The sequence below is a fragment of the Sorex araneus genome, chromosome X (assembly GCF_027595985.1).
Source record: "Sorex araneus isolate mSorAra2 chromosome X, mSorAra2.pri, whole genome shotgun sequence".
Lineage (NCBI taxonomy): Eukaryota > Metazoa > Chordata > Mammalia > Eulipotyphla > Soricidae > Sorex > Sorex araneus.
The window spans coordinates 193741809-193769369 of record NC_073313.1 but is presented as its reverse complement, the minus strand read 5'-3'; the positions used below and the strand labels follow the sequence as shown (position 1 = coordinate 193769369).

At 37.1% G+C, this 27561-nt stretch overlaps 1 protein-coding gene across 1 annotated transcript in view; it reads left to right on the top strand.

Moving 5' to 3' along the window:
• Nucleotides 1–27561, top strand: part of PLA2R1 (phospholipase A2 receptor 1) — a 136925-nt gene that overhangs the window by 98274 nt on the left and 11090 nt on the right. Inside the window, 6 exon segments of the mRNA XM_055122305.1 lie at nt 256–413; nt 8703–8767; nt 9024–9130; nt 14650–14789; nt 26672–26789; nt 27412–27542. Coding sequence (XP_054978280.1) covers nt 256–413; nt 8703–8767; nt 9024–9130; nt 14650–14789; nt 26672–26789; nt 27412–27542 — 719 coding nt within the window.

Sequence of the window (27561 nt, the reverse complement as noted above, 5' to 3'; positions counted from 1 at the left end):
AAGAAATACACATTATCTTACTTGAGATAAACAAAGGAAAATAAGTAAATTATATATTCATTCCTGTGAGATTTATATATATGTATACATGCACATATATATACATATGTCACATATACATATACATGAGTAAATACACATTTAAAACTGTTGACAGACCTAATTATAACTTCAGGATTAACAATATAATGTTTCAGTCTACATCATACTGTTTAATTTTATTGGCAACATTTGTATTATTTCTTTTTCTTTCAGATGGACCCTGGCTCTTTCATCATAATGCAGAGTACCTTTTTTATACCTATTCAGAAAACTGGGACATTGTTCTGTTTGCCTGTCACTGGACAGGAAGTGAAATTCTAACAATTAATTCAGCACATGAGCAAGAATTCATCCACAGCAAAATAAAAGCGGTAACTTGAGTACAATTAACCATAAGAAATCTGTCTTTGATTTTTTAACTTGACAACAGGCATTTTTTCATTTCATTAAAATATTTAAAAGAGGTTCGAGGGTTGTTTTAATTCCTATAATAGAGATTATAGGAATAGTGGAAATGGGTGGACTATGTCCGTCACTTCACTTTTTTCTGTTTTCTCTTAAGAACAATGGTACATCAAATTTTGTTGTTTTTATAATTTTCATTTGTTCTTTCAATACATTTACTCAGAGACTACTCTAGGGTATGAAGCTGTACACTACTTAAAAATGGACCAAAATTTTTACCATCCAGTGGCTCATAGTTCATTCTGGGGAGAAAGACCATAGTCAATATAATTACATGTTATATCAGAAAAAAAGTCAAATGGGTAAATGCCATGCAGGAAAATGAAACACAAGCAGGGTATAAAAAGTATCTGGCAGTGCAGTGCACAGTTGTGTTGAGTTCTCAAATTTTACTTGCCAGGACACAATAATTGTGGGTTGTCTCGATATGCAAAATTTAGTGAGTAATGATTTTACATTTCCAGTTAAATGGTAAAAGGCTATGCATAATCTGACAGACTTTCAGGAAACAATAGTTTAGAAATAGTTTATTTTCTGTATATTTTTCCAATGAGTATTTATTGAGCATTAACTATGCACCTAGCCCTGTGATATTTGTTGAAGATACAAAAATGTTTTTTTTATGTTACTATGTACATTCTTTTTTTTTTAATTTATTTATTTTTAATTAGAGAATCACCGTGAGGGTACAGTTACAGATTTATACACTTTTGTGCTTATACTTCCCTCATACAAAGTTCGGGAACCCATCCCTTCACCAGTGCCCATTCTCCACCACCCGTAAACCCAGAGTCCCTCCCACCCTCCCCAATCCCATCTCCCCCCCACCCCACCCTGCCACTGTGGCAGGGCATTCCCTTCTGTTCTCTCTCTCATTTAGCTTCTACGGGCCCGCAATAAAGGTGTTGAGTGGCCACTGTGCTCAGTCTCTAGCCCTCATTCAGCCCGCAACTCCCTTCCCCCACATGGCCTTCGACTACAATATAGTTGGTGATCGCTTCTCTGAGTTGCCCTTTCCCCAGAACGTGAGGCCAGCCTCAAAGCCATGGAGTCAACCTCCTGGTACTTATTTCTACAGTTCTTGGGTGTTAGTCTCCCACTCTGTTATTCTATATACCATAGATGAGTGCAATCTTTCTATGTCTGTCTCTCTCTTTCTGACTCATTTCACTCAGCATGAAACTTTTCATGCCCATCCACTTAACTACAAAATTCTTGACCTCCTTTTTTCTAACAGCTGCATAGTATTCCATTGTATAGATGTACCAAAGTTTCCTCAACCAGTCATCCGTTCTGGGGCATTTGGGTTTTTTCCAGATTCTGGCTATTGTAAACAGTGAAGATACAAAAATGTTTTTTAAAAGCTGAAAATAATATAATATGGTAAGTAAAAATTAAGAGAGTGTCATTATAGAAGGGACACCATGGTAGGAAAACAACTTCCATTTTTTCCTAGGAAATATTAAAAATAATAAAAGGTCTTGTTCCTTTGGGCATAATTTGACATTATTTTATGATTTGGGGAAATCTTTCTACCTCTATTTCTAACTGTCTATTCAAATCTTTGAAGTCAGCTATTAAAATGAAGTCTGGTGGTAAAATATCATGACTTTGAAAAAAATGTCTTCCCTTACATTTCATGGGGATTCTGTCATTCTGTTTAAGGCACTAATGACCCATGAGGCTCAGTCAGATCAATCCCCGATTTTGGTGAAAGAAATCGAAAAACAGGAGTTCCAGTTGACAACTTCAAGGTCCCACAGAGAACCAATAATGGACTAACCACTTGAACTATTAGAACCAAGTGGCTTATGCAGTTGTCACCCTCACTCTCCTACAACTGGAATGCTCAAATCAAACTAACAAATATCAATAACAAATATCAGCAAAATACATATCATGATGTCAGAAATGGACTGGAGCAATAACTCAGAGGGTAGGGTGTTTGCCTTGTACGTGGCTGACCAGGTTCAATTCCTCTATCCCTCTCAGAGAGCCGGGCAATCTATGGAGAGTATCCCGCCCACATGGCAGAGCCTGGAAAGCTACCCGTGGTGTATTCGATATGCCAAAAACAGTAACAAGTCTCACAATTGAGACGTTACTAGTGCCCGCCTGAGCAAATCAATGAACAACTGGACGACAGTGCTACAGTGCTACGATGTCAGAAACATTTGTTTCATTTGTTGCCAGTCACTCTTCATAGCCCCAGTGACTCTTCCAAGATCAGGGAGTAGCAGAAACCCAACCCATCCAGATGACAAAATGAGTGTCTCCAAAGGCACTGATTTTTGGCCCATATTTATATTAACAGTGTCAAATACTATATTAAGCTCAAACTTTATGGAATTTAATCTTTTAAAAAGACTCTCAGGAACAACTCTCATTAGTACATTTACAGATAAGGCAGTTGAGATTCCAAAGAATTGAAGCAATTGGTAACCAATTGCATAGCAACTGACCAAGTGAAGTGTACCCAGCATATGACTTACAAAGTCATTTAAAATCCCTCTGCTAACAGCAGAACCATAGCACAGCTGGTGGGGAGGATGTGTCTAAAAGCACAATGTCTTCATTATACCAATATTGTAATCCCAAAATTTCCTCCCAAATGATGGTACCAACTCCATCTCTGTAATGAACAATGAATCTTCTCTCTTCACTTTTTTTCTTCCTTACTTCACTCATTCTGGCTTTCCCAAAAGCTGGAAAGCCAGTGAGTCTGATGAGATAAATATCTCCAGTAGGAAAGAAAAGTAAACACACCTCAGATGTAACAATTTGGAAAGTCACAGCTAGTTGTGATTTTTAAACTAGTCAAAAGTATGGTGTTTGTCACAATTTCTCCTCAGCCTATGACCATGTTATGTGACCATGTTAATGCAGAATACTCTGTCAGTGTGACTAGTAAATAGCTAATTGATTTTATACATTATGCTATAAAAGAAAAGTATTGGAGGAAGGGGCAAAGTCACTAAGGGACAATTTAAGAAGAAGAAAGGCACCAATTTCTAAAGCAATTCTTATTTCTGCACTATTTGTGATTTTGTTGGGCACTTTTTGTTAGCACTAATGGTGGTATTCGTGGCAATCATTTATATTTTTTTTAATTTTATTGAATCACCATGTGGTGGGTTACATAGTTCTCAGGATTATGTCAGTTGTACAATACTCAAACACCCTTCCCTTCACCAGTGCCCCTATTCCATCACCAACCACCCCAGTATACCTCCCGCCCCCTCCCGCCCCCCCAGTCCCCGCCCTTGTAAGTGATAAGTTTCACTTCGTTTACGCTTTATCTTGGTTACATTCTATGTTTCAACACATAACTCGCTATTGTTGCTGGGGTTTCCCCCCAAAAAAAGAAAAAGACAGTCCTACTGTCAAGGAAGCATTTGGTAGTTCTCCATTGCTGAGAATGTAGAGATATTAAGTCCCGCTGTTTGTTACATAACTTTTCTATTTTTTTCCCCCCTCGTCCCGCACCACCGAGTTCACGCCTGTTTAGTAATCACCACGCTGCCTGACAAAGGGAAAAAAAACCGAAAAAGATGGTTATTTCCCATCATCAGCTGGCATGGGGCTCTGGCTTAGTTGATAGTCTGGTAGAATGTCTGCAAGCAGTTTCTGGAACCAAAAGTAGTGCGCTGGTATCGGCCCCGGCTCGAGATTCCACCAGCGTCCCGCTGTTCCATGTACATAATAATTTATTCCCTTGTATCCCATTCCCACGCCACCAGGTCTGTGTCAACTTAATGGACATCATACTATGGTTAACGCCATGCTGTGTTTCTTCCCGAGAAAGAAGGATATTTCTTCTCAGCCGGCGTGGGGATATGGCTTAGTTCAATCTAGAGAGATGGCTACCACTTTGATTGCCTTCAATATTTCAACAAAAGACTTACTATTCTTGTTAGGATTTCCCACCAAAGTCCGACCCGTTAAAAAGGAACCATTTCATATTGCTGATGATTAGATGATATTAGGTTGCGTGGCCACGGCAGCGGCCGCGCGGTTTTGGGTTTCTGTATAAAGTCCAGGGAAAATTCTGCCTGAAATTCTATCGCTACAATCTTTTACCCTTTTATGGTGCTCATAAGATGGGAAAACCTAGAGAAATACCGGGCCCCTGCAGGGGCAGCCTGGCGGAAATGCTCAGTTCACATACTGCAAGTTTTTCAGTGGGCTGCTGGTGTCCAAAGTAGCTCTTTTGGCCTCCTCGGTTATACTGGAGCGGCAGACGCGGCGAGTGGGAAACCCACGTGGCTGCTCTGTCCTTAAGTGTCGGCGGTGGGCGGAGACCGGTACTTCCCTGCCCCGCGATCTCCCGCAAGCCGCACCACGCATTTGGGTGCGTGTCTCCATTTTGTGCTCAGAGAAGTGGGGTGGAGGCTGTGCTGTGCCTAGGAGGGGTTGGGAGAGAGAGAGAGAGATTTAAAAAAAGGGGAACACCGGGCCCCCGCAGGGCAGCCTGGCGGAAACGCTCAGTTCACATACTGGAAATTTTTCAGTGGGCTGCTGGTGTCCAAACTAGCTCTTTTGGCCTCCTCGGTCATACTGGAGCGGCGGGTGTGGCGAGTAGGCAATCATTTATATTTTATAAATTAAAAATCTAATTTATAAGAATTTTCTAGTGAACTTATCAACCTAAACGTTCTATTATTCCACGATGAGGAGCCAAACTAGTTGAGGTCACACTGCTTATTTTGCAACATACCGTTCTTGTATGTATGTAGAAAAATCAGAACAGAGTTATTATTTTAATATTTTTATTCCACACCCAACAGTGTTCAGGGATTACTCCTGGTTTTGTACTCAGGGATTATTCGGTGAGCTTCGGGTACCATTGATGGTGTTGGGGATTGAACCAGGTTGACCACTTGCAAGGCAAGCACCGTACCTACTGCATTACCCCTAAGATGTTATTATCTTTTTTTAAGTAAACAGATTTTATTTAGAGGTTTCTGAGGGAAGGAGGAAGGGATTAGTGGGAGAGAGAATAGTAAGAGTAACGTACTCAAGAGAGAATGCAGGCTTCTCCAAGGGTGGAGAGAGCTCTACACACATTCTAGCTCTAGACACGAAAGCATGAATGTACACATCTCAAGACGGGAGATGTGCGCACCACATGTGCTCGGGCACCACATGTGCTTGGCCACATGGGCACAAGCAGCACATGGGTGCAGGCAGCATATGCCCTAAGATCTTACGTTTTAAGTTACGTATGTGTTGTATAATTCCCCAAAGAAGAGTAGTAAACTAGAAATGTAAGCACCCAAAATTACAGTTGAGGTTTAAAACTAGTTATTCAAAAGAAAATAATATTTTTTAAATCTGGAGAAATATTTTAGCAAAGTGTTTCTTTGAAAGGTGATGTCAATATTTTTTTCTGAATAACAATATTAGAAAGATTCAATAGAGTCAAATTTTGAGACCCTGTTTTCTGAGACATCTTATTTAATGCCAGAAAATTAAAAACTTCAAGAACTTAGAATGTGGTATGGCATGAATGAACTAAATGAGTCATTTAGTCCATTTGGCTATCTATGCTATCATATTCATTTTATGAATTTCAAGATAATATACTCATATTTATAATCTAATTTCTGGGTATTTACAAAAAAATATATCAAATTTCCCATCATCTTCAAAAATTAAGAGAGATGCAAGGCAAGTGCTCTACCACTGATCTGATATCTCTAGCCTAAAATCTAGTGTATAAAACCTTTAAAAATTGCTTTTTGATAGAAACATTTATAGAGATGTAAGGTTGTTCTTCCTACTTTAGTCACGAATCACCAATCACAAAAATCCCGTTAATCACCGATTTCTCGGGCAGTCTCAGTAACCTCTCCATTCGTCCTCTCCCTGAGATCTTAGAAGGCTATCTTGACTCAGCCCTCCCAATGATGTTGCACTGGGGGCTCTTTCAGGGTCAGGGGAATGAAATCCAGCTTGTTACTGGATTTAGCATATGAATACACAATGGGAAGCTTGAAAGGCTGTCACATGTGGGCAGGAAACTCTCAGAAGCTTGCCAGTTTCTCCCAGAGGGAGAAGCAGGCTACATGATATCGGCCGCGCACTTCTGAGAGTTTGCTTTTAAGTCTCTCTCTGAATGTTGGCCGTTGATGGGATTACACACACCTGGGTTCCTCTGCCGGTACCTTCATGCGTAAGGCCTGTCCAAATGTGTGGAGCGGGGCCTCGAGCATGGCTGTAGCTAGGTTCCAATGGTCTTCGGCGGCCAGGAGCTCTGCTCCGGGTGGGGAGGGAAGCTGGGGCCCCGCCCAGAGAAGACAGCCAGGCGTGCAGGCAAGACACTCTCTAATATATTAGCATTACTGTGTTTTCTTTCTTTCAATATGATACTATATATCATGGTTGATTTTGGTTACAAAACTTGCTTTATATTATGAAATCAATTTTTGTATCACACTTATTTATATAAAAGAATATTAATCCTTCTAAACTAAACTAAAATTTTAAACTTCCATATTTTTGTACGGGATTTTTCACTTTTTATTTTTCATAGGAATTTTCTAGCCTATCCTGTCAAATTCTGTTCCATATTTCAACAGGTTATGTGATGTTCAATGTGAAGGATTACCATGTTATAATTGAGGTGGCAATAAATATGCCATTTAAGATGCAGTGGTTACAGTTTCTCTTTAAAGGTCCTTAATTGGGGCAGTGAGCAATCAGGCCATGATTTCCATTATTGTTACCCATGAGACCTCTTTAGAGTGAATGAAGTTGTGGTTTGCCCACTGAGTTCACAGTCTCAATGGATCCATTCCAAAGTCTGACAATAGGACTCTAAATTCAGCATGTAAGAACACGTCTATGAAACAACACCATAGGGATCCAAAATTATAGTTCCTCCATCTTGCATAATGCTCAGATTGCTGATATGGCAGACAGCCATGCTATTTGTGTAGTGAAAAATACCTGGTTATAAACTAGAATTTTAGAAAGGCTACTTTGGTCCGGTTATTTATCTGATGACCTGAAATTCATATGCAAAAAAATAGACATTTTAAAATTCATTCCAATTTCTTTACAGAAGAAAGTACAAACTTGAAGATACAGTTCCCTCAAATTCACAACATTTCAACATAAAAATGTTGCTGCTTTTCAACACATACACTAAAGTATATTAATTTAGTTAATATATTTTAATTGTAATCAGATTGGGAGAAAATAATCATTTAAATTAATATACATCATGTAAGGTATGATTTTTCATTGTAAAATATCAGAAATTTTGCAGTGTTCTTTTATCCTTTGCTATGCCTATTTTATTGGGAGAGTGCTAGTACTTGGTTTAAAAGCTTACCAATCAGATCAATGCCTAACACATACACTAAGGCATATTAATTTAGAGGTTTTTCAGAAATCCTTACTGTCTCTTCCTCTTTTATTATTAAAGATGGAATTTCAATTTCATGGGCATAAATCTAGTATTACCTCTATTCTAATAATTTGGAATGACTGTGCTGGCGCGCGCACGCACACACACACATCCTGTGTTTCAATTTTATATTTCATTGTAGTCATATTAGTAGCAAATAACCGTTTAAATTAATGCTTCATATAATGGATACTTTTTCATTGTCAAATAGAAATCTTGCAGCATTCTTGTATCCATTACTATGTCTGTTTTACTGGGAGAATGCTAGTACTTGGTTTAAAAACTTACCAATCAGATTGATGCATAAAATACAAAAATCTTCCCATTACTTACGACTTTTGTGCCCTGGATTGATTTTCAGTTATCTTTAGCAAATACAACAAACCCCTATAAGACACTAAGAGGGAAAAACACCAAACTTTTAGTTTAAAAAGGATTACATATTTTATTTTGCTTATAGAATTATTTATTCACTCCTCACTATGGAAATTATAAATTTAACATTTAAGTAATAAAGTAAGTTGTAAGGAATGTGTTGCATGCTCTATGAAACTCAAGTTATATTCAATATTTGACTCCTTCAGAACAGATAAGGAATAGTCTATAATAATAAAGTTTCCTGTTTTCTCATGATGCCAGGCGTTGGTGTACTCTTCTTTAGATAATTGGGTAAAATAATGAAGAATAGAAAGCTATTAACAGCAACCCCCATTAATCTTAATAGTGAAAAGGGAAAATAAGTAGAATAAATGCTGACATTTCCTCTTTTTCTTCTTAATAGTTATCAAAAAATGGTGAAAATTGGTGGCTTGGATTTCAAGGAGAAAACAACAATGATGAATTTCGGTATGGACCTAGATTAATTTGCATTTAATTATGTTTGACAGATTTTATTTGCAGAATTATTGAACTAGATCTCAGTGATCAGTTTCTTGAATCACCTTAGTCATTATCTTTAACTTATAAATTCTCATTTCCCTAACCAAACATGAGCAACTTTTTAAATTTTTAAAGACTTGATTTAAAAATTCACTTTCAATCTGTATCTCAGAACTCTAAGAATGACGATGGAGAATGAATCTTAAAATGTTTTCTTTTCCAGTCATTGGGCAGATGGATCACCAGTAATATACCAGAATTGGGACAATGAAAGAAAAGAAGCTATGCATAATCAGAGCCAGAGATGTGGTTTCATTTCATCAAAAACAGGTTGTTTTTTAAATTGGAAACAATTGAAATATAGCATCATACTAGTTTCAGAGTAAAATATACTGATCTTATATTTTCATATATTTCAAAGTGATTACAAAAATTCGTCTAGTTGACTTCTGTCTCCAAACATACCGACATTTTTTTCTTTATGAGGACCTTAATATCCTATTAACAATTTTCTAACATGCAATAAAGTGTTATTTGAGGGTAGGAAAGATAGAGAAAAGAGGCTATGACAATAATAGCTGGGAATGATCCCTCTGGACAAGAGCTGAGGGTTAAAAGTAGGTAAGGGGATTCTGGATAACTTTTCAGAATCTATATTGCCAGCCGCAGTACCCAAAAGGAGTAGGGAGAGAGAGAGAAAGAGACAGAGACAGAGACAGAGAGAAGAAAAGCACCTGCCATAGAGGCAGGCAGAGGGTCAGGGAAGGATGGGGGGTGATAGGAGGGAACCTGGGGACACTGATGCTGAAAAACGTACACAGGTTGCGGCTGGAGTGATAGTACAGTGGGTAGGGCGTTTGTCTTGCACGCAGCTGACCCAGGTTTGATTCCCAGCATCCCATATGGTCCCCTGAGCACCGCCAGGAGTAATTCCTGAGTGAAGAGCCGGAGTAACCCCTGTGCATCGCCGGGTGTGACCCAAAAAGCAAACAAAACAAAACAAAAAAAATGTACACAGTTGGAAGAACGGGTTTTAGAATACTATATGACTGAAATCCAATCATGAACAGCTTTATTTTAAATATATATGTGTATACATATATGTGTGTGTGTGTGTGTGTGTGTGTGTGTGTGTGTGTGTAAACGGGGCAGAGCGATAGCACAGCAGATAGGGCGTTTGCCTTGCACACAGCTGACCGGGGTTCGATTTCCCCATCCCTCTCGGAGAGCCTGGTAAGCTACCAAGAGTATCCTGCCTGCCCAGCAGAGCCTTACCAGCTACCCATGGCATATTGGATATGCCAAAAACAGTAACAAGTCTCACAATGGAGACGTTACCGATGCCCGCTTGAGCAAATCAATGAACAATGGGATGACAGTGACAGTGACAATGATATATAAACAAAATAATTTTTAAAAATAAAGTATTATTAACTGTACTCACTGTGCTTTTTATTATATCCCCATGACTTGTTTATTTTATAATGGAAAGTTTGTACCTTTTGACTTTTTTAAAATATTATTTGTTTATTTATTTTTAAATGAATCACTGAAAATAGACTTCAAAGAGGATATTGATCGCTTAACTTTCTTTCTTAACCCGTTTTATCAACCATAATCCACCCTGCCTTTCGTAACCACTGTAACAGGTTACTTTATTTATCCATTTTTGAGTTTAGAGTACAAGCAGATAATTTTTAGGAGGTCTGAGTATTCTTTTTGGGGGGCTTGGTTTGGGGCCACGTCCGGCAGTGGTGCTTAGGGGTTACTCCTCAGAGAGTTCTTTTTGACAATTCGATTTTGATTCAGTGAGATGGTTTTGTTTGGTTGATTCTTTTGTTTTTCCAGTTGAATGTGTTCAAACTAATCAGTCTTTGACATAAGGATCACCTTTTTTAAAAAACTGAAAAAACTGTTTCATGCACTCAGATTTATGAATTTTATATGTTTTATGTTTTATATGTATTTTATTTTGAATTTTATATGTTTTATGTTTTATATGTATTTTATTTTGTTTTATTTATGTTTTATATGTATTTTATTTTGAATTTTATATGTTTTATGTTTTATATGTATTTTAAATCCCTTCTTAATAACCAGTTTTTAATTGCTTTATCTTAAATTTATTACTATTTTTCAATCTAAGAAAAATTGCATTGATTTCTGTAGTTCGTAAAATTAATTTATTTTAATTGTTGCTTGCTTTAGAAAACCAACTTTCTGAAGTTGGATTTAGAAATATATGTATATGGAAGACAAAATTTAGTATTTGGTTCAAAACATGATAACCTCTCAGTATCTGTATTGCAAATCAAAAGGCCAAAGAGAGAGAGAGAGAGAGAGAGAGAGAGAGAGAGAGAGAGAAGTGGCTGCTATAGAGGCAGGCTGAGATGGAAGGAAGGATTGGTGGGCAATGGGAGGGAAATTGCAGTTATTGTTGATGGGAAATGGACACTAGTGAAGGGATGGGTGTTGAAACATTGTATGACTGAAACCCCATCATGAACAGCTTTGTAACCGTGTATCTCCACAGTGACTGAATAAAACATTTCTTTAAAAATTTAATGATTTTCAAAGAGGACATGAGGAAATGGAAACATATACCTTGCTCGTGGATAGGGAGAATCAATGTTGTCAAAATGGCAATACTCCCCAAAGCATTATACAGATTCAACGCGATCCCTATAAGTATACCCATGACATTCTTCAAAGAAATGGATCAAGCAATCTTAAAATTCATATGGAACAACAAACGTCCAAGGATAGCTAAAACAATTCTTGGGAAAAAGACAATGGGAGGCAACACCCTCCCCAACCTCAAACTTTACTACAAAGCAGTAACAATTAAAACAGCATGGTACTGGAACAAAGGCAGAGCCATAGACCAATGGAACAGGGTGGAATATCCCTACACACAACCCCAAATGTATGATCATCTAATCTTTGATAAGGGAGCACGAGATGTGAAGTGGAGCAAGGAAAGCCTCTTTAACAAATGGTGCTGGCACAACTGGACAACCACATGCAAAAAAATGGGCTTAGACCTTGACCTGACACCATGCACAAAAGTCAAATCAAAATGGATTAAAGACCTCAACATCAGACCACAAACCATAAGGTACATTGAAGACAAGGTCGGCAAAACCCTCCACGATATTGAAGATAAAGGTATCTTCAAAGGTGACACGGGACTAAGCAATCTAGTAAAAACAGAGATCAACAAATGGGACTACATTAAACTAAAAAGCTTCTGCACCGCAAAAGATACAGTGACCAGAATACAAAGACTATCCACAGAATGGGAAAGGATATTTACACAATACCCATCAGATAAGGGGTTGATATCAATGGTATATAAAGCACTGGTTGAACTCTACAAGAAGAAAACATCCAACCCCATCAAAAAATGGGGCGAAGAAATGAACAGAAACTTTACCAAGGAAGAAATACGAATGGCCAAAAGGCACATGAAAAAGTGCTCTACATCACTAATCATCAGAGAGATGCAGATCAAAACAACCATGAGATACCACCTCACACCACAGAGACTAGCACACATCCAAAAGAACAAAAGCAACCGCTGTTGGAGAGGATGTGGGGAGAAAGGGACCCTTCTATACTGCTGGTGGGAATGCCGACTGGTTCAGCCCTTCTGGAAAACAATATGGACGATTCTCAAAAAATTAGATATTGAGCTCCCATTTGACCCAGCAATACCACTGCTGGGAATATATCGCAGAGAGACAAAAAAGTATAATCGAAACGACATCTGCACATGTATGTTCATCGCAGCACTGTTTACAATAACCAGAATCTGGAAAAAACCCTAATGCCCTAGAACGGATGACTGGTTGAGGAAACTTTTGTACATCTATACAATGGAATACTATGCAGCTGTTAGAAAAAAGGAGGTCATGAATTTTGTATTTAAGTGGATCGACATGAAAAGTTTCATGTTGAGTGAAATGAGTCAGAAAGAGAGAGACAGACATAGAAAGATTGCACTCATCTATGGTATATAGAATAACAGAGTGGGAGACTAACACCCAAGAACTGTAGAAATAAGTACCAGGAGGTTGACTCCATGGCTAGGAAGGCTGGCCTCACATTCTGGGGAAAGGGCAACTCAGAGAAGGGATCACCAACTATAATGTAGTCAAAGGCCATGTGGGGGAAGGGTGTTGCGGGCTGAATGAGGGCTAGAGACTGAGCACAGTGGCCACTCAACACCTTTATTGCGGGCCGTAGCAGCTAAATAGAGAGAGAGAACAGAAGGGAATGCCCTGCCACAGTGGCAGGGTGGGGTGGGGGGGAGATGGGCTTGGGGAGGGTGGGAGGGATGCTGGGTTTACTGGTGGTGGAGAATGGGCACTGGTGAAGGGATGGGTTCCCGAACTTTGTATGAGGGAAGTATAAGCACAAAAGTGTATAAATCTGTAACTGTACCCTCACGGTAATTCACTAATTAAAAATAAATAAATTTTAAAAAATTAATGATTTTTTAAAAATTAGTTTATCAGTGCAAAGCTATTTGAGTTGATTGTCCATTCATATTGCCCCCTTCCCATCCCCATTTGTCTCTCTCTTCCTCTCATTCTGTAGCAATGTAGCATCGTCCTTCCATTGTTCATCAATTTGCTCTAGCGGGCACCAGTAATGTCTCCATTGTGAAACTTGTTACTGTTCTTGGCATATCAAATACGCCATGGGTAGCTTGCTAGGCTCTGCCGCATGGGCTGGATACTCTTGGTAGCTTGCTGGGCTACCAAGAGAGAAATGGAGGAATTGAACCCAGGTTGGCCGCTGGCCCCATGCAAGGCAAATGCCCTACCCGCTGTGCTATTGCTCTCCAGTCCTCCACTCACTCATATAAAGGAATTATATTTCAACTTTAACAGGTTTATATCAAACTTGTGCCTCAAGAGAGGAGAGGGATAAAAATGAAAAGCAATTTTTGGTATAAGAGCATCTATAGTGAAAGTAAGGAGTTAAAAAAAAAAGTGGTTAATCAGCTCTCTTTTGCCAGCAGGTGTCACAACAGCCTACAGAAAGGCTGTTTAGTGATTCTGGAAGAATAACAGCTAGTCTGCATTGAAAATAGCATTCCAGCCCTCCTTCAAAATGCCAACATCATTTTGGCTCCTATTCCTCATACTAGAAAACCAAATTTGCCCTTACAATTTACATACTTCCTTGTTCTATTTTAAAATTTATAACTTGAATGCTAATGAAATGTATTTTATAACCTTTACTCTGAAAATTCAGCTCTTCTAAATTAAAAGCTATCTTCTAGAAGGCTTTAGGATGTATCTTACTAAAGATATGTCTATGTGTGCCTGTTTTATGAAAGGGTCAGTTTTGAGGAGTACTTCTCTCTTAGAAGCCCCTGGGTTAATTTTCTAAAATATTACATTTTCTAGAGAATTCTAAAGTAGAAATGGTCATGCATTGTTTTTATAATCATTTTCCTCTTTTTATGTTCTCTTTATGTGAAATTGTTTAAAACAAAAAAATCACTCTACAAAGTGTTCTTAATCTAACCAAACCAAATGTCTTAGAATTTTAATCAGTTGGTAAGTTCATTTTCTGTCTTTGTTTTTTGTTGACGTGTATGTGTGTGTGTGTGTGTGTGTATGCAAAATTTTTACATTCTTGGATTGCTGATTTGGAAACTTGCTCATTCGGCTTTGTTACTAGAGACCTCTACGATTAGTAGTTTATTTTAAATACTAGATTTAAAAAGCAAATTATGATTAACCATAGCAGTCATGAAAAATACTGATTAATAGGAACAACTATAAAGAGTCATCATTGCTTCTAAATCATTTTTAACTTATTTTCCTTGCCAGGACTCTGGGGTATTGAAGATTGTTCAGTTCCTATGTTTAGTGTCTGTAAACGAAAACATATTTGGGGCATCGAGAAAAAGAAAACTACACCAAAACATCATGGAACCTGTCCCAAAGGATGGCTCTATTTTAACTTTAAGGTAAACTGTTTTCAAAATTTGCTTTTGTTTTTCTTTGTAGATGTTCATTTTAGAGAGCAATCCAAAGGCAAGTGTGGATTTAAAAACCTTGAGTTGTCCATAAGGTCTGTCTTGTTTTTTTTAAGTCAAGAACTGCTAGAGATTTGAAAAGTTTTAAGATGAATCTAACTTAGGTTTAATTTATAGTTTAAGAACAAACCTCTTGGATACAAAGTTTTTGTCAGAAGCAGCCTTGACACATCCTTTATTTGTTTTTGAAGACTGACACAGTCCTTCACTGGATTATTTGACTGAGTTTCACTGAATGCAACACACTGAAGTCAACACCAGATCTGTATCCACACCCTTTTCCCAGTTGATCTGTCAATGCCCTCTGGTCCAGAGCTCTGGCTGCTTTATGAATTGACAGACCAATAACATTTGGTCATCTTCATCTTACATCTCCAAAAGTTGTTATTTCCAATGAGGAACTGGATTTTTTTTAATTGCCTGTGAGGAGATTGTTGATGAGATTTATTATTTCTGATTCTGCCTCCAACTAAGGCCTACACTTCCCTCCACTATTTATATTTTATTATAAAATAACTCTATGGGCCTTTAGTGGAATTAATTAAAATGCATTCCAAATTATGAATGTCTAACTCATCAATAATTAAAAACCCAAGCTATGCTATAATTTAACATGCTAATAGATAGAAAGGGCTCTTTCATCATGAACAGCAGATTTTTTTTCCACAAGCATATTCAGTTTTATTGACTGAGCATTTTCCATCATAAGCTTGCTGTTGCTCTTCATTTGTGATGGGGCTATTTGGATTTTATAACCCTTATTAAGCACCCATTACATATGCGGATTTTTTTTATTGTGTTAAAATCCACATGCCCTCAAAATCATTTACAATTAAATAGCTCTATGTGTTAGGTATATTCATATTGCTGTGAATCTTTAAGCCTTTTTTTTAGTTTGCAAAAGTGTAATACTAAGCTCCTCAAATACATCCCTTTATTTGGAAAGTGCCTGTCAAGGAGGCAGGTATGGGGTGAAGCAGGGATGGGGTGGGAGATGAATTATGAAATCACTGGTAGAGAGAAGTTGATCCCACCACTAATGGTGGGATTGATACTGAAATATATGCCTAAAACTCAACTATAAATAAATTTGTAAATCAGTTATTTAATTTAAAAAAATTTTTTAAAACAGTTCCTCATTTCCCTCTCTTACTAAGTCCGTAGCAACCATCATTCTACTTCTGTTTCTATTAATTTGACTTACATACCTTGAATTAGTAGAATCATACATTATTTTTGGTTTGTGAGTGATAAGTTTGTTTGTGACTGATTTATTGTTTTCAAGGTTAAACTATTTTATAACATGTATCGTAATTACATTCCTTTTTATGGCTTCATAATATTTCATTGCATCTAGGCATTTATCAATGAGGTCACATTGCTTTTAATTGGGGGCTATTGTAAACAAATCTGCAATGAACATAGACTTATATGTTAGAGAACCTATTTTCAATTATTTTGAGTATTTATCTGAGAGTAGAAGGATATATTTTGTAGTGCTTCTGTTCTTAAATTTCAGGATATCAACAAACTGTTCTTTCACAGGGGCTAAACCATTTAACAACCTTACCAACAGTGTACGCTACTGATTTATACACAGTCTTGAAATATCATATTCTTCTCTCTTTATTATTGTTTTCATACTCATACTATAATAAGATAGTAGTATTTCATTGCAGTTTTGATTTGCTTTTCTCTAATAGCCAATTTCTAATGAACTTCATTTACTTATTAGTCAAATAGTTTTAAAGAAAATGTCTATTCCAGTCTTTTCCCCATTTTTAATTGGGTTAATTTGAAGGAGTTTATCTATATTTGGGATATGAAACCCCCTATCAGATCATATATTTTGCAAATATTTTCTCCCATTCTGTAGGTTAAACCTCCACTTTTCTGGTTTTGGTTTATGGGCCTTACCTGGTAGTGCGCAAGTCTTACTCCTGGCTTGGTGCTCAGGGATCACTCTTGGCGGAATTTGGGGGACTATGTGGGATGCTAGGGATGAAAATTGGGTTGACTCCTGCAAGAGTACCTGATTTACTATCTTTCTGGCCCTGACTTCCTAATAATGTCCTTTGCTAAGTTCCCAGCTTGACAGCATAGAGGTGTTTGTAGCAACCTTTCATGTTATTGGGGAGTCTGTTGTAAATTCTCCAGTTTTGTAACTAGTCTGATTTATTTGGGTTTTTAAATTTTCTCTCTTGTGATTCTAAGGGTTTGGTTTTCTTGATTATTCTTTTATGTTATTGGGGAGTCTGTTGTAAATTCTCCAGTTTTGTAACTAGTCTGATTTATTTGGGTTTTTAAATTTTCTTTCTTGTGATTCTAAGGGTTTGGTTTTCTTGATTATGCTTTTAAAGAGCCAGCTCCTAGTTTCAACTAACCCTTTGTATTGGTTTCTTGGTTTCTATCTCATTAATGAATGCTCCAGTTTTATTATTTCTTTCCTTCTGCTTGTTTGAGAATTCATCTATTGTTCTTTTCTAGGTTCTTTTTTTATTTTTAATTATTTTTTCTTTTCCAGGTTCTTAAAGTGAATGTTTAGATTATTGATTTTGAATTTTTCTTCCTTCCTAATGTAGGCCTGTGTAGCTTAAATTTTTCCCTTAGTACTGCATTTACTGTGTCCCATAGGTTCTAGTGGTTTGTTTATTTATTTTCATGCTTATCAATGAATATTTTTATTCTTTCTTTGATCTCCTTTATGACCCAGTTGTTATTTAATCATACTTTGTTCAGTTTCCAAGTATTAGAGCTTTTCCCCCTATTTCCTTTTTTTTTTTTCTTGGTTTTGTTTGTTTGTTTGGGGAATTACACCAGGCAGTTCTCAGGGCTTACTCCAGGTTTTGTGATCCAGGATAACTCCTGGCAGACTTGGGGAAACCATATGAGGTCCTAGGGGTCAAACCGGGGTCATCTGTATGCAGAGCATGTGCTCAACCCGCTGTACTATAACTCTGATTCTCCTCCCATTTTCTTCTTTGTGGTTAATTTCAAACTTAATAGCATTGTGACCTGAGAAAATTCTTGATAAAATTTCTATTTTTGAGACTTTACTTTTGCTTGCATTATGTGGTCTATCCCAGATATTGTTCCATATGCCCTAGAGAAGAATATGTATTCAGCCTTTTTAGAGAGAAGAGCCCTGTATATATCTATTAATCTTAGTTCTTCCACTTTTTCATTTAGGGCTCTTATTTCTATACCGATATTCTGTCTAGTTGATCTACACAATACCAAAAGTAGGTGTTGATGTCTCCCACTAGTATTTCGATCAATGTGCTTTTTATAGCTCTGTGAGCTGTTTATAAAATTTGCCCTAATCATATCAGTAATCATTAGGGTCCCTGTTCTACTGATCCACTGACCAGTGCATAGTGTCCATTCTTATCTCTTATTACTTTAAAGCAATTTGGTCTGATATAAATATAGCTCTCCCTGCCTTTGCCCCCCCCCACCACATTAGGTTCTCTAATTGGTCTTTCTTCTTTTTTCTTTCACTCTGAACTTTTGTTTATCTTGTGAACTCAAGTGTCTTTTCTTTAAATAGCAGCAGGCAACTTCAGCAAAAACAAGAGTGATACATCCTGTCACTCCAGGCTTTTATATGTGGGAATCCACTCCATTGTTATTGATATAAAAGGACTGTGTTGTCATCTTTTAATATGGGACTTGGTTGTTTTTGCAATTGGCTGTATTCTTTTCGTGGGTAGCCTTACAGTAATTCTTGTAGGGCTGTTTTAGTTGCAACAAATATCAACAACTCATGTTTGTCTGAATGTTTTCATCCCTCCCTCAAATCTAAATAACAATTTTGCAAGGGAGTGAACTCTAGGTTGAAGTTTTTTGGTTTTGTTTTTAATTTTTTATTAGTGAATCACCGTGAGGTACAGTTACAGACTTACGAACTTTCGTGCTTGCATTTCAGTTATACAGTGGTCGAGTGCCCATCCCTCCACCAGTACCCATTTTCCACTACCAGTGGTCCCAGCATCCCTCCCACTACCCCCTCCTCTTCCTTCCCCCACCCCACCCCACCTTGACATTTTTTATTTAGTAATTTGAGTATGCAATTTTATTATTTTCTTGCTTGCATGGTATCACCTGGGAGATCTGTTGTGAGCCTCACGTTATTTCCTTTGCATTTAAGGTTTTCCTTTTCTCGATGTTTTAAATAGTTTCTCACTTTGGTTCTTACAATTGTAATATGGTCGATTACTATGTTCTGTTTGAGTCAAAGTTCTGTTTGAGTCTATTTTTCTGGTATTCTTTTTACCTCTTAAATGTGTGCTGAATCCTGTCTCCAGAGACTGGAAAAATTCTGAGCTATTATATATTCCACAGTGGTTCTTCCCCCCACTTTTTTTTCTTCTCCTTGTCGTCCTATGATGTAAAGATTATTCCTCTTTCTGTTCCCCATTAACTCTCTTTCATTTACTTCCATTCTTTTACTATTATTTTCTTTTGCCTCTTTGGGTTGATACCTTGTATTTTGTCTTCAAGTTTACTGACAGCGCTCTCACTCTTAGCATTGAGAATTTTGTTGCTGTGGTTTGTTATTATGTTCTTTGTCTCCTTAAATTCCATCTGTAAGGATTCTTTCATAGTTTGAATCAATTCTTTTCTGAGTTGCTTGAATTTTTCTTACAGTGATTACTTAAGTCTCATTGCCTTCACAGAGTGTTGGTTTGAGGTCCTGTTTTAAGATCTGCCTCCACCAGGCTTGAGAACTCGGATGAACTGAAAGACAAGCCTACACTTCTCTTCCTGTCTACTGAACAAACTGAATTTCCTTGTTTTCCCATTGTTTTTAAAGTTCTGTGAGTACTGATAGTAGAACTTTTGATTTCTGAGCACCTAAGTGTTGACCCAATTTACGTTTTACACTAGCAGGCTGCTTATACCTCTGTTCTTTCTCCATTACCATGTAAAGGTATTTCAAAAGGACAAACAGGAGTGAATCTAGTTCCTCTGCTTTAGTTGCAGGGACTGGCACTGAAGTAGAACCTTGTTATTTAATTTCCTTCCCACCAGTTCTTTGATAACCAAAGTTTTTCATTTTAAAGAAATCAAATTTGCTTTTCCTTTTTTTATGCTTTTGATGTCATATCTAAAAATATATTCCCAAATTCAACATCATAAAAATTTACCACATGTCTTCTTACAAGACTTTTATGATTTTAGCTCTTATATTTTTAGGTACTTAGGCTTATGTATTTATGTTCTTGGTTCATTTTTAATTAAGTCTTACATATGAAAGTTTTCCATAACTGTTAGAACATGTGCATCCTGGTGTTCTCTGTAGGGAAATGCGCAAAGGATTGCCTATCTCATCTTAAAATCATGAAAAGAGTGAACAAACCCAAAGCCTGAGCACAACTGTTCTAGCTACTAATAATAGTTCCTCTGATGTATAAAAGAAAATATTTTAAAGAAATTAATGGCAGATCAGATCTTTAGAATTAGAGAAATACCTCTTAGAAATGCACAGTGATTATTTTTTTTGTTGGTATTTCAGCTTTTCGCTATTATCTTTCTCCAAAACATATTTTATTCTTCATAGCTTATTTCTGTTCCATGTTTCCTCTTGTGGAAACAGAGTGTATTTATACGTGGAAGTGGTAATGGAGCAGATCCAAGGCAGAAAAGCAAGAGAGTGTTTCCTTTTAAGTGAGTCGAAATGAGCATGGATAAATACAGACATTCATAAGGGGAAAAGGGTTTTCTGAAGCTGACTATAGACTAAAATGCCCATGTGGAAATCTGACGGCTTTTAAAAATTATTTATTGATCACTAAAAGTTAAATTAGTAGTTCTCTGCCCTAATCAAATATTTAGAATTTAGATTTAAAAAATATCAAGGTCCAGGTAACATCCTTAAAGCTCTTTAACTGATCTCCTTGATATTTATTTATTTATTTATTTATTTATTTATTTTATTGAATCACCGTGACAGAAGTTACAAAACTTTCAGATTTAAGTCTCAGTCATATAATGATCAACCCCCCATCCCTTCACCAGTGCACCTATTCCCCCACCAAGAACCCCAATATAACCCTCAAGTGCCCCCCGCCCCCGCACCTGAGTGGCCAATGATCTTCACTTTATTCTCTCTATACTTTGGATACATTCAATATTTCAACAGATAACTATTATTATTTGGAATTTTCCCCCAACAATCAAACCTGCTGAAAAGGCATCATTTGATAGCTTGTTTTCTATTGCTGAGAATGAAGATTAGAGGAGCTCTCACGGCCACACGGTTTTGGATTTCTGTTGTTTTAGCTCAGTTTACAGTCTAGATGCATTTCTATAAGTCTCTGGGTGACAAAATGGGTTAGTAGACCTCCTGGATCATAGTCTTTAAGGAGCAGAAGGGCCGTGTCGTGCGAGGCTGCTCCGGATCTCATCTGGGCCGAGGGCGTGCCGGTAACACCCCCATCCCATGATCTCTTGTGCGCCACGTCTCGACAAGCAAATACCTCTGGGTTGTGAGTCCTAGAAAATGGCAGACGCCACGTGGGCGCTGCTATTCCTGTCGCTGCTATCATCCCTGTAGAAAGAAAGCATTGGGAGAGAAAATCCTTCCCCCTCCCAGGGCGGCATGCAGTCGTAGCTCAGCTCACAGTCTGGATGCATTTCTATAAGTCTCTGGGTGCCAAAATGGGTTAGTAGACCTCCCGAATCATAGTCTTTAAGGAGCAGAGGGGCCGTGTCATGCGCGGCTGCTCCGGATCTCATCTTGATCTCCTTGATATTTAGGTATCAGTATTTTTTAAAATTCCTTGGGTTATTCTAATACAGTCAGTATTTTCCCAACAACATAACAATTGCACACTTTAGCCTTTACATCAGTCAGAGAATTTGATTACTAAAGATGTGGTCACATGAGAAGGTGACCTATTTACAGAACAAGGCTTCAAGGTGCCCTGGTGTCACACACACACACACACACACACACACACACAAACACACACACACACAGAGCTTTCCCCCTAGAAAGCATGACTCAAAGGCACCAATGGACTCTCATTCCTTTGCCTTCAAATTATCCTTTATTATTTTAACAGGGAAATATGAGCTTCTCTCATCTATCATTTGCACTTACAATAAGTTGATTTATCATATCATTGGAGAAGCTGGTAATAGGACAGGGATTTGAGAAAATCTGAGAGCCTGCCCTGTCAAACTCCACATTGCTTGTTGGCTTCCTAGGCTAATTTTTATTGTTTATTTCTAAGGGGAAAAAATCCGAGTAGTTTACTATTTATCTTTAAAATTTAAAAATTTTTCCAATGTCTCTAATTATTTTCTCTGATAAAGTGATAAAAGCTTCCATCATCGATTACTTGAAGAAAAGTGAGTCATCTAAGAAACTTGTCACAGCTGAGCTATAGAAAGAAATTCTAAGTATGTATGTGACTTAGATTTACTCTTGCATGTCAATGTACACATTTTTAGTCAATTGATTGACAGGACTGCTTGATGTTAGTGACTGTTTGGTTCCATCTAGTCTGTTTGCACGAATTATATTCCACGCACAAGTTGATTTTTCCATAAAAGCTACACACTCTCTCCTCCTCTGATTCTATCCCCATGGCCACATATTGTTCCCTGAGCACAGATCAAGGAAAGCCCTAAGTACACTAGATGTGCCCTCCCCCCCAAAAAAAAATCTCTGCTCCTTTTGAAGATACTATATAGTGGTAAAAAACCTGTCATGCTTGCTGCTGACCACAGTTCAATCCCTATTACTGCATATAGCACCAGAGCACAACCAGAATCGATTCCTCAGCACAGTGCCAGGAATAAGCCCTGAGCACCACTAGGTGTAATCCAACCAATAATTATTTAAACAAAATTAATATAAAATGTACTCAAATACATAGTCTTTTACTTATTCATTTATTTTATTGTGTTGGTGAGGGAAAACAAACATAAACCTTTTCTTTAGGAACCTACATACTAACAAAGGTACAAATAAATATTAATTAGGAAAATAGTTCTAATTTATAACACTGACAATAAAGAAGAGAAACACAGTTCTATAAAAGTAAATAACAATAGGAGCAGAATAAGATGGTATGGAAGATTAGAAACATTGAAAGCAGGGGGGAAAGCATGTGCAAAGGGCTGTTGGTGAGAGGGAATAGGACAACTTGAAGAAATTAAAGAAGTATACAGAAATGTAATGTAGAATGTTAAAATAAGTAGGCAAGGGTGGTTGCTGTTAAGCTTTCTGGTTTCTATTCTAAGAACAATGAGAAATGCCTAAAGAGTTTTAACAAAATAGAGACTTGGTCAGAACTAGGTTTTGGAAAAATTAGTCGGGCAATAATGCCAAAGATAGATTGAAGGAAGACAAGAGCAATTAGGGAAGTATTGCAGTAGTTGGGCAAGAGTTTAATCACTTGAACTTTGTTGATGACAAAGATTGTGGGAAAAATGGGACACAGACTAATGGAATATCCAAATGGTAGGGATGAAGGAGTGATTGAATGGGACGGTAAAGAATGTTCCCATGTTTCAAGCTTATACAAATACATGAGTGACTGTGACATCTCATGTTTGTTGAGACCACGAAATGAAGTTTTACTACCACTCAAAGGACCAATCAATCAAGAGACAAGATGAAGCTTCAAGAAAGAGTATCATTAAGAAAGAAGCCAATGGGTTAGATAGTGGACTTTCATTCTCAAAAAAAAAAAAAAAAGGATCTTCCCTGCTCTCTCTCAAGAAGCATTTTGTTATAGGAAATGCATGGGAAAGTGCATTTTTAGAAAGTGCAGGTTGCTGTATAGAGGGTACCACCAAAATGATCAATATATTCCTGTGGGACAGTTCTCCACTGCATCTGCAAACCTAAAGATTTCTGATTAAGGTTTCAGTGTGTAGGGTTTTGGGTTTTTTTTTATCGGGGAAGGTGGAGAGGGAGGAGGTGTGGAAGGTGTTTGTTTCTTTATTGTTTCGGGAGCCACATTCAGTGATGCTCAGTATTTATTTCTAACTCTTCACTCAGGGATCATTCCTAGTGTTGCTCAGGAGACCATATGAGGTGCTGAGGTGTCTGAATTTGGGTCAGTCATATGAAAGGAAGTGTCTTCTATACTAATACCCTGACCCCATCCTGCAGGTTTTATCAGAACAAAATATGGGAGACTTTCTATCAATATCCCTGCCCAGAAGGGTTTACTGATTTTTAATTTTGAATTCAGCTTTTAATTTCTTTGAGGCTGGTTTCAATAAGAACACCGGGAAAGATCAAGTTATTTGGAAATTCATTTTCAGATTCTGAGATCAAAATTACTTTGAGACAAAAAAAATTTCATATTCCAAACTCGTTTTGAGTTGCATGCACCTTAATTCACAGTAATTATCAGAGGTGCATTAAACTTGATCACATTTTGCAAATTAGAAAGTAAATAAACAATTTAAAAATAAGGATGCTGTACTTCATCTTGCTGATTTTCTTTCATTATTAATGACACCATTTCAAATTATGTTAGTAAATATGTATGTTATATTTTGGAAACAATGATGTCTCATTGATGAGAGGCTATACTCCCACAATTAAAGTAGTAAATCTTGGTGAAGGCAAGTGTTAGGGGAGTGAATGAGGAGAGCCGATGTAGTGTGTGTGTGTGTGTGTGTGTGTGTGTGTGTGTGTGTGTGTGTGTGTGTGCGCGCGCACACATGTGCTTTCTGGAGATTTATTCAGCTAACTGAGCCAATATGGTCCTTTGGTATTTATGAATAGTTCATTAGTGTGACTATCTGAACACAAGGTGATTTCACATTAAATGATAAGACTTTCTAATAATTAGCATGCACCACCCTTTGGAATTTGTAATTAGAGTAAAGAGGCAAAATGAAGGGAAGTAGATAAAGGACAGTTGTTATAAAATTAAAATCCTTTAAAGCCAATTTCAGTTTCTTTGTGGAGCAAACAAGTCAAAGGAAATCAGAAGAATTGAAAATATACTTTCTTAGTTGGTAACTCAAATGTGAGTTAGATCCGACTTTCTTCTGGTTTTATCTTAGTAAAAATGTAAAACCTCTTTAGGGTTTAAACTAGAGAGTAATAAAATCATTTTGAGCTCTAAGAAGAATTCCCGGGGCAGTATTGACATTTGGGACCAATAGTTTTTTATTGGAGGAACTAAATAGGACAATGTAGAATGTTCAGCAGCATCCCTAGTCTCCACCACCTGGATGCCAGTAGCCCCCACAAACACACATTTGAAGCTATGACAGCCAAAAATACTTCCTTTATCAAAATTACCAGAATATTCCCTGAGGCCATAATGACCCTTTTTGAGAACCACTGGACTCAATCTATAAGAGACTATCAGGTCTATTGTTTTATTTTGTTCTAAAAATAAAGACAATATGTATTGGGGACATTCGTTGAGATACTCAAAGAGGAGGCATGTGAAACTTTTCAAAGAATTATAATTATAGAGAAAAAATGAGGGACTGACAAAAAATTAGAGGAAAATATCGTTTCAAAGCAGAGTGGGAAAAGATGCTTTTTTAGTCTTCCATGCTAGCCCAGAGGTTTTTCAGTAGTTGGGATTATTTTGATATCTAATCTGTCCTGTGGGGGGGTGGTAGAATAGAGGGGGCACACTCTCAAGCAATGCTCAGAATGGGTCACTTCTTGGGGTCACTCCCAGTGACACTTATTCAACCTGCCCTAATAACTCAGTATAGAACTGCTTGGACCCTGCAGTTGCCAGACACCACTAGGGTCACTCCTAGATGCTTGGGACCCTCCAGGGCTACAGCTTTTAGTGTTCCAGTGACCACACTGCGTTGGAGTTGAAACCCCAGTGTGGAACATGCATACACCTGCACACCTGACAACTGAGCAATCTCCCTGGTCATTTCCATTAATGCTCATGAATCAAAGAATATTCCATATGGGAATCTTTTGCATAATGTTGATCTTGAAATATCTAGAACTTTGCCTAAATCATTTACCCATCTTTTTCCTCATGTCCCCTTTGATTGAAGCTAATATGATTAAATTCCATTGGAAAGGAATTTTTCCTCAACCTTGGCAGCCCTGCCTGGTCTTATCATTTTATTTCTTCTCCCAGAGGATATCACATGCCCAGACATGATAAGTAACAATCAACTCTTACTGCTGAATCCAACAGCTTTCTTTTCATGTTCATTTAGCACTGTTAACTGGACCTCCCTTTGTAGCTCTTTCTTAGGTCTGTTGTCCTTACTTCTCTTCTATAGGCTATTTTATTATTATTATTATTATTATATGGGTCATCCTCATGGACTTCTGACAAAATAGCTGTCTCCAAATATTTAGTACATTTAAATAGCTATGTGATTTGATTCCTACGTATTACTCTCTCACTTAAACTGAAGAAGTAATTTGCGAATAAAATTGAACAAAGCTGTGAATTTTCTCCCACAGAAATGTCTTTAGATTAAATCTTTTCATTTACACTCACTAGATGTCCTTTCCAGAAGGAAAAAGGATAGTATTATTCATTGACTGAAGGACATTGTTCTCATATCCCACATGACAAAGCACAACCTTGCTTCAGTTCCTGACTGATACAAAAGCAAAGCAAGACATTAACTCACCCTGAAAGTTATTCCCCTTGGTTTTGATATTGTACCTTTGAAGGCTTTGTGAGATGGGGGCAAGGGAGGGAGAATGGAATGAGCTACTTCTACCCGAGAAAATTATTTTTAAAATTTTCAAATTAGACCTTCAGTGTCTTTAGTAAATTTTAAAAAATTATTTACAAAATACAGACTTGAAAATGCATTTTTATATTTTATAGTGCTATTTGGTGAAAATCCCCAAAAACTCAACAGATTCGAAGAACTGGATGTCTGCTCAAGATATTTGTGTTAAAGAAGAGGGGATGCTAGTTGCTATTGAAAATGAGATAGAACAAGGTAGAGTACACAATGTTCAATTGGACAAAAACAACCACTTTTATTCATGTAATCATTAAATATTATCCCCAACACTAACATTTCCAATTCAATATTTTAAGTACTGCTGATGACATATAATTTTAATTAGGTTTATAAGACTTATATATCATTACATCTGTAAAAGTTAGTTCATTATGTTGTTTCGAACTGCTGATTTGGGAAATTTTTTTTCTTACTAGTAATGGAGAGAATAAGGACATGTAGTTAAAAATAACTATGATAATATGAAAGATAGCCTATTATAATTGCATAGTACAGTGTTTGAGATCCCTCTAGATTCATTTATGCACTTTTATTTGATATTAGGCAACTATATAATTTAAACAGTGTAGATAAATCATCTTTTGTTTAGAAAAGCATTGAGTGAACAGTGGAAATTCTTTTGCTAACTGACATAACAAGATCCCAAGATTAACCAGCTAATTTCTATTGATTGTAATATCTCATGGACAAAATAACAAATTCCTATAATTGATTCATAATTAAGTTTTCCTATCATTTAAATGAAATAATTACTTTAAATAGAAATGGTTCCTTATGCAGGCGGTATTAAATTTGATAGTGTGTTTTTATGTTTTAGCTTTCATTACTATGAATCTTTTTGGCCAGACCACTAACATGTGGATAGGGTTAAAAAGTGATGAGTATGAAAAATGGCTGAGTGGAAAGCCTGTTACATATTCTAATTGGTCTCCATTTGATGTAATAAAGGTAAGTCTTAAGAATTATC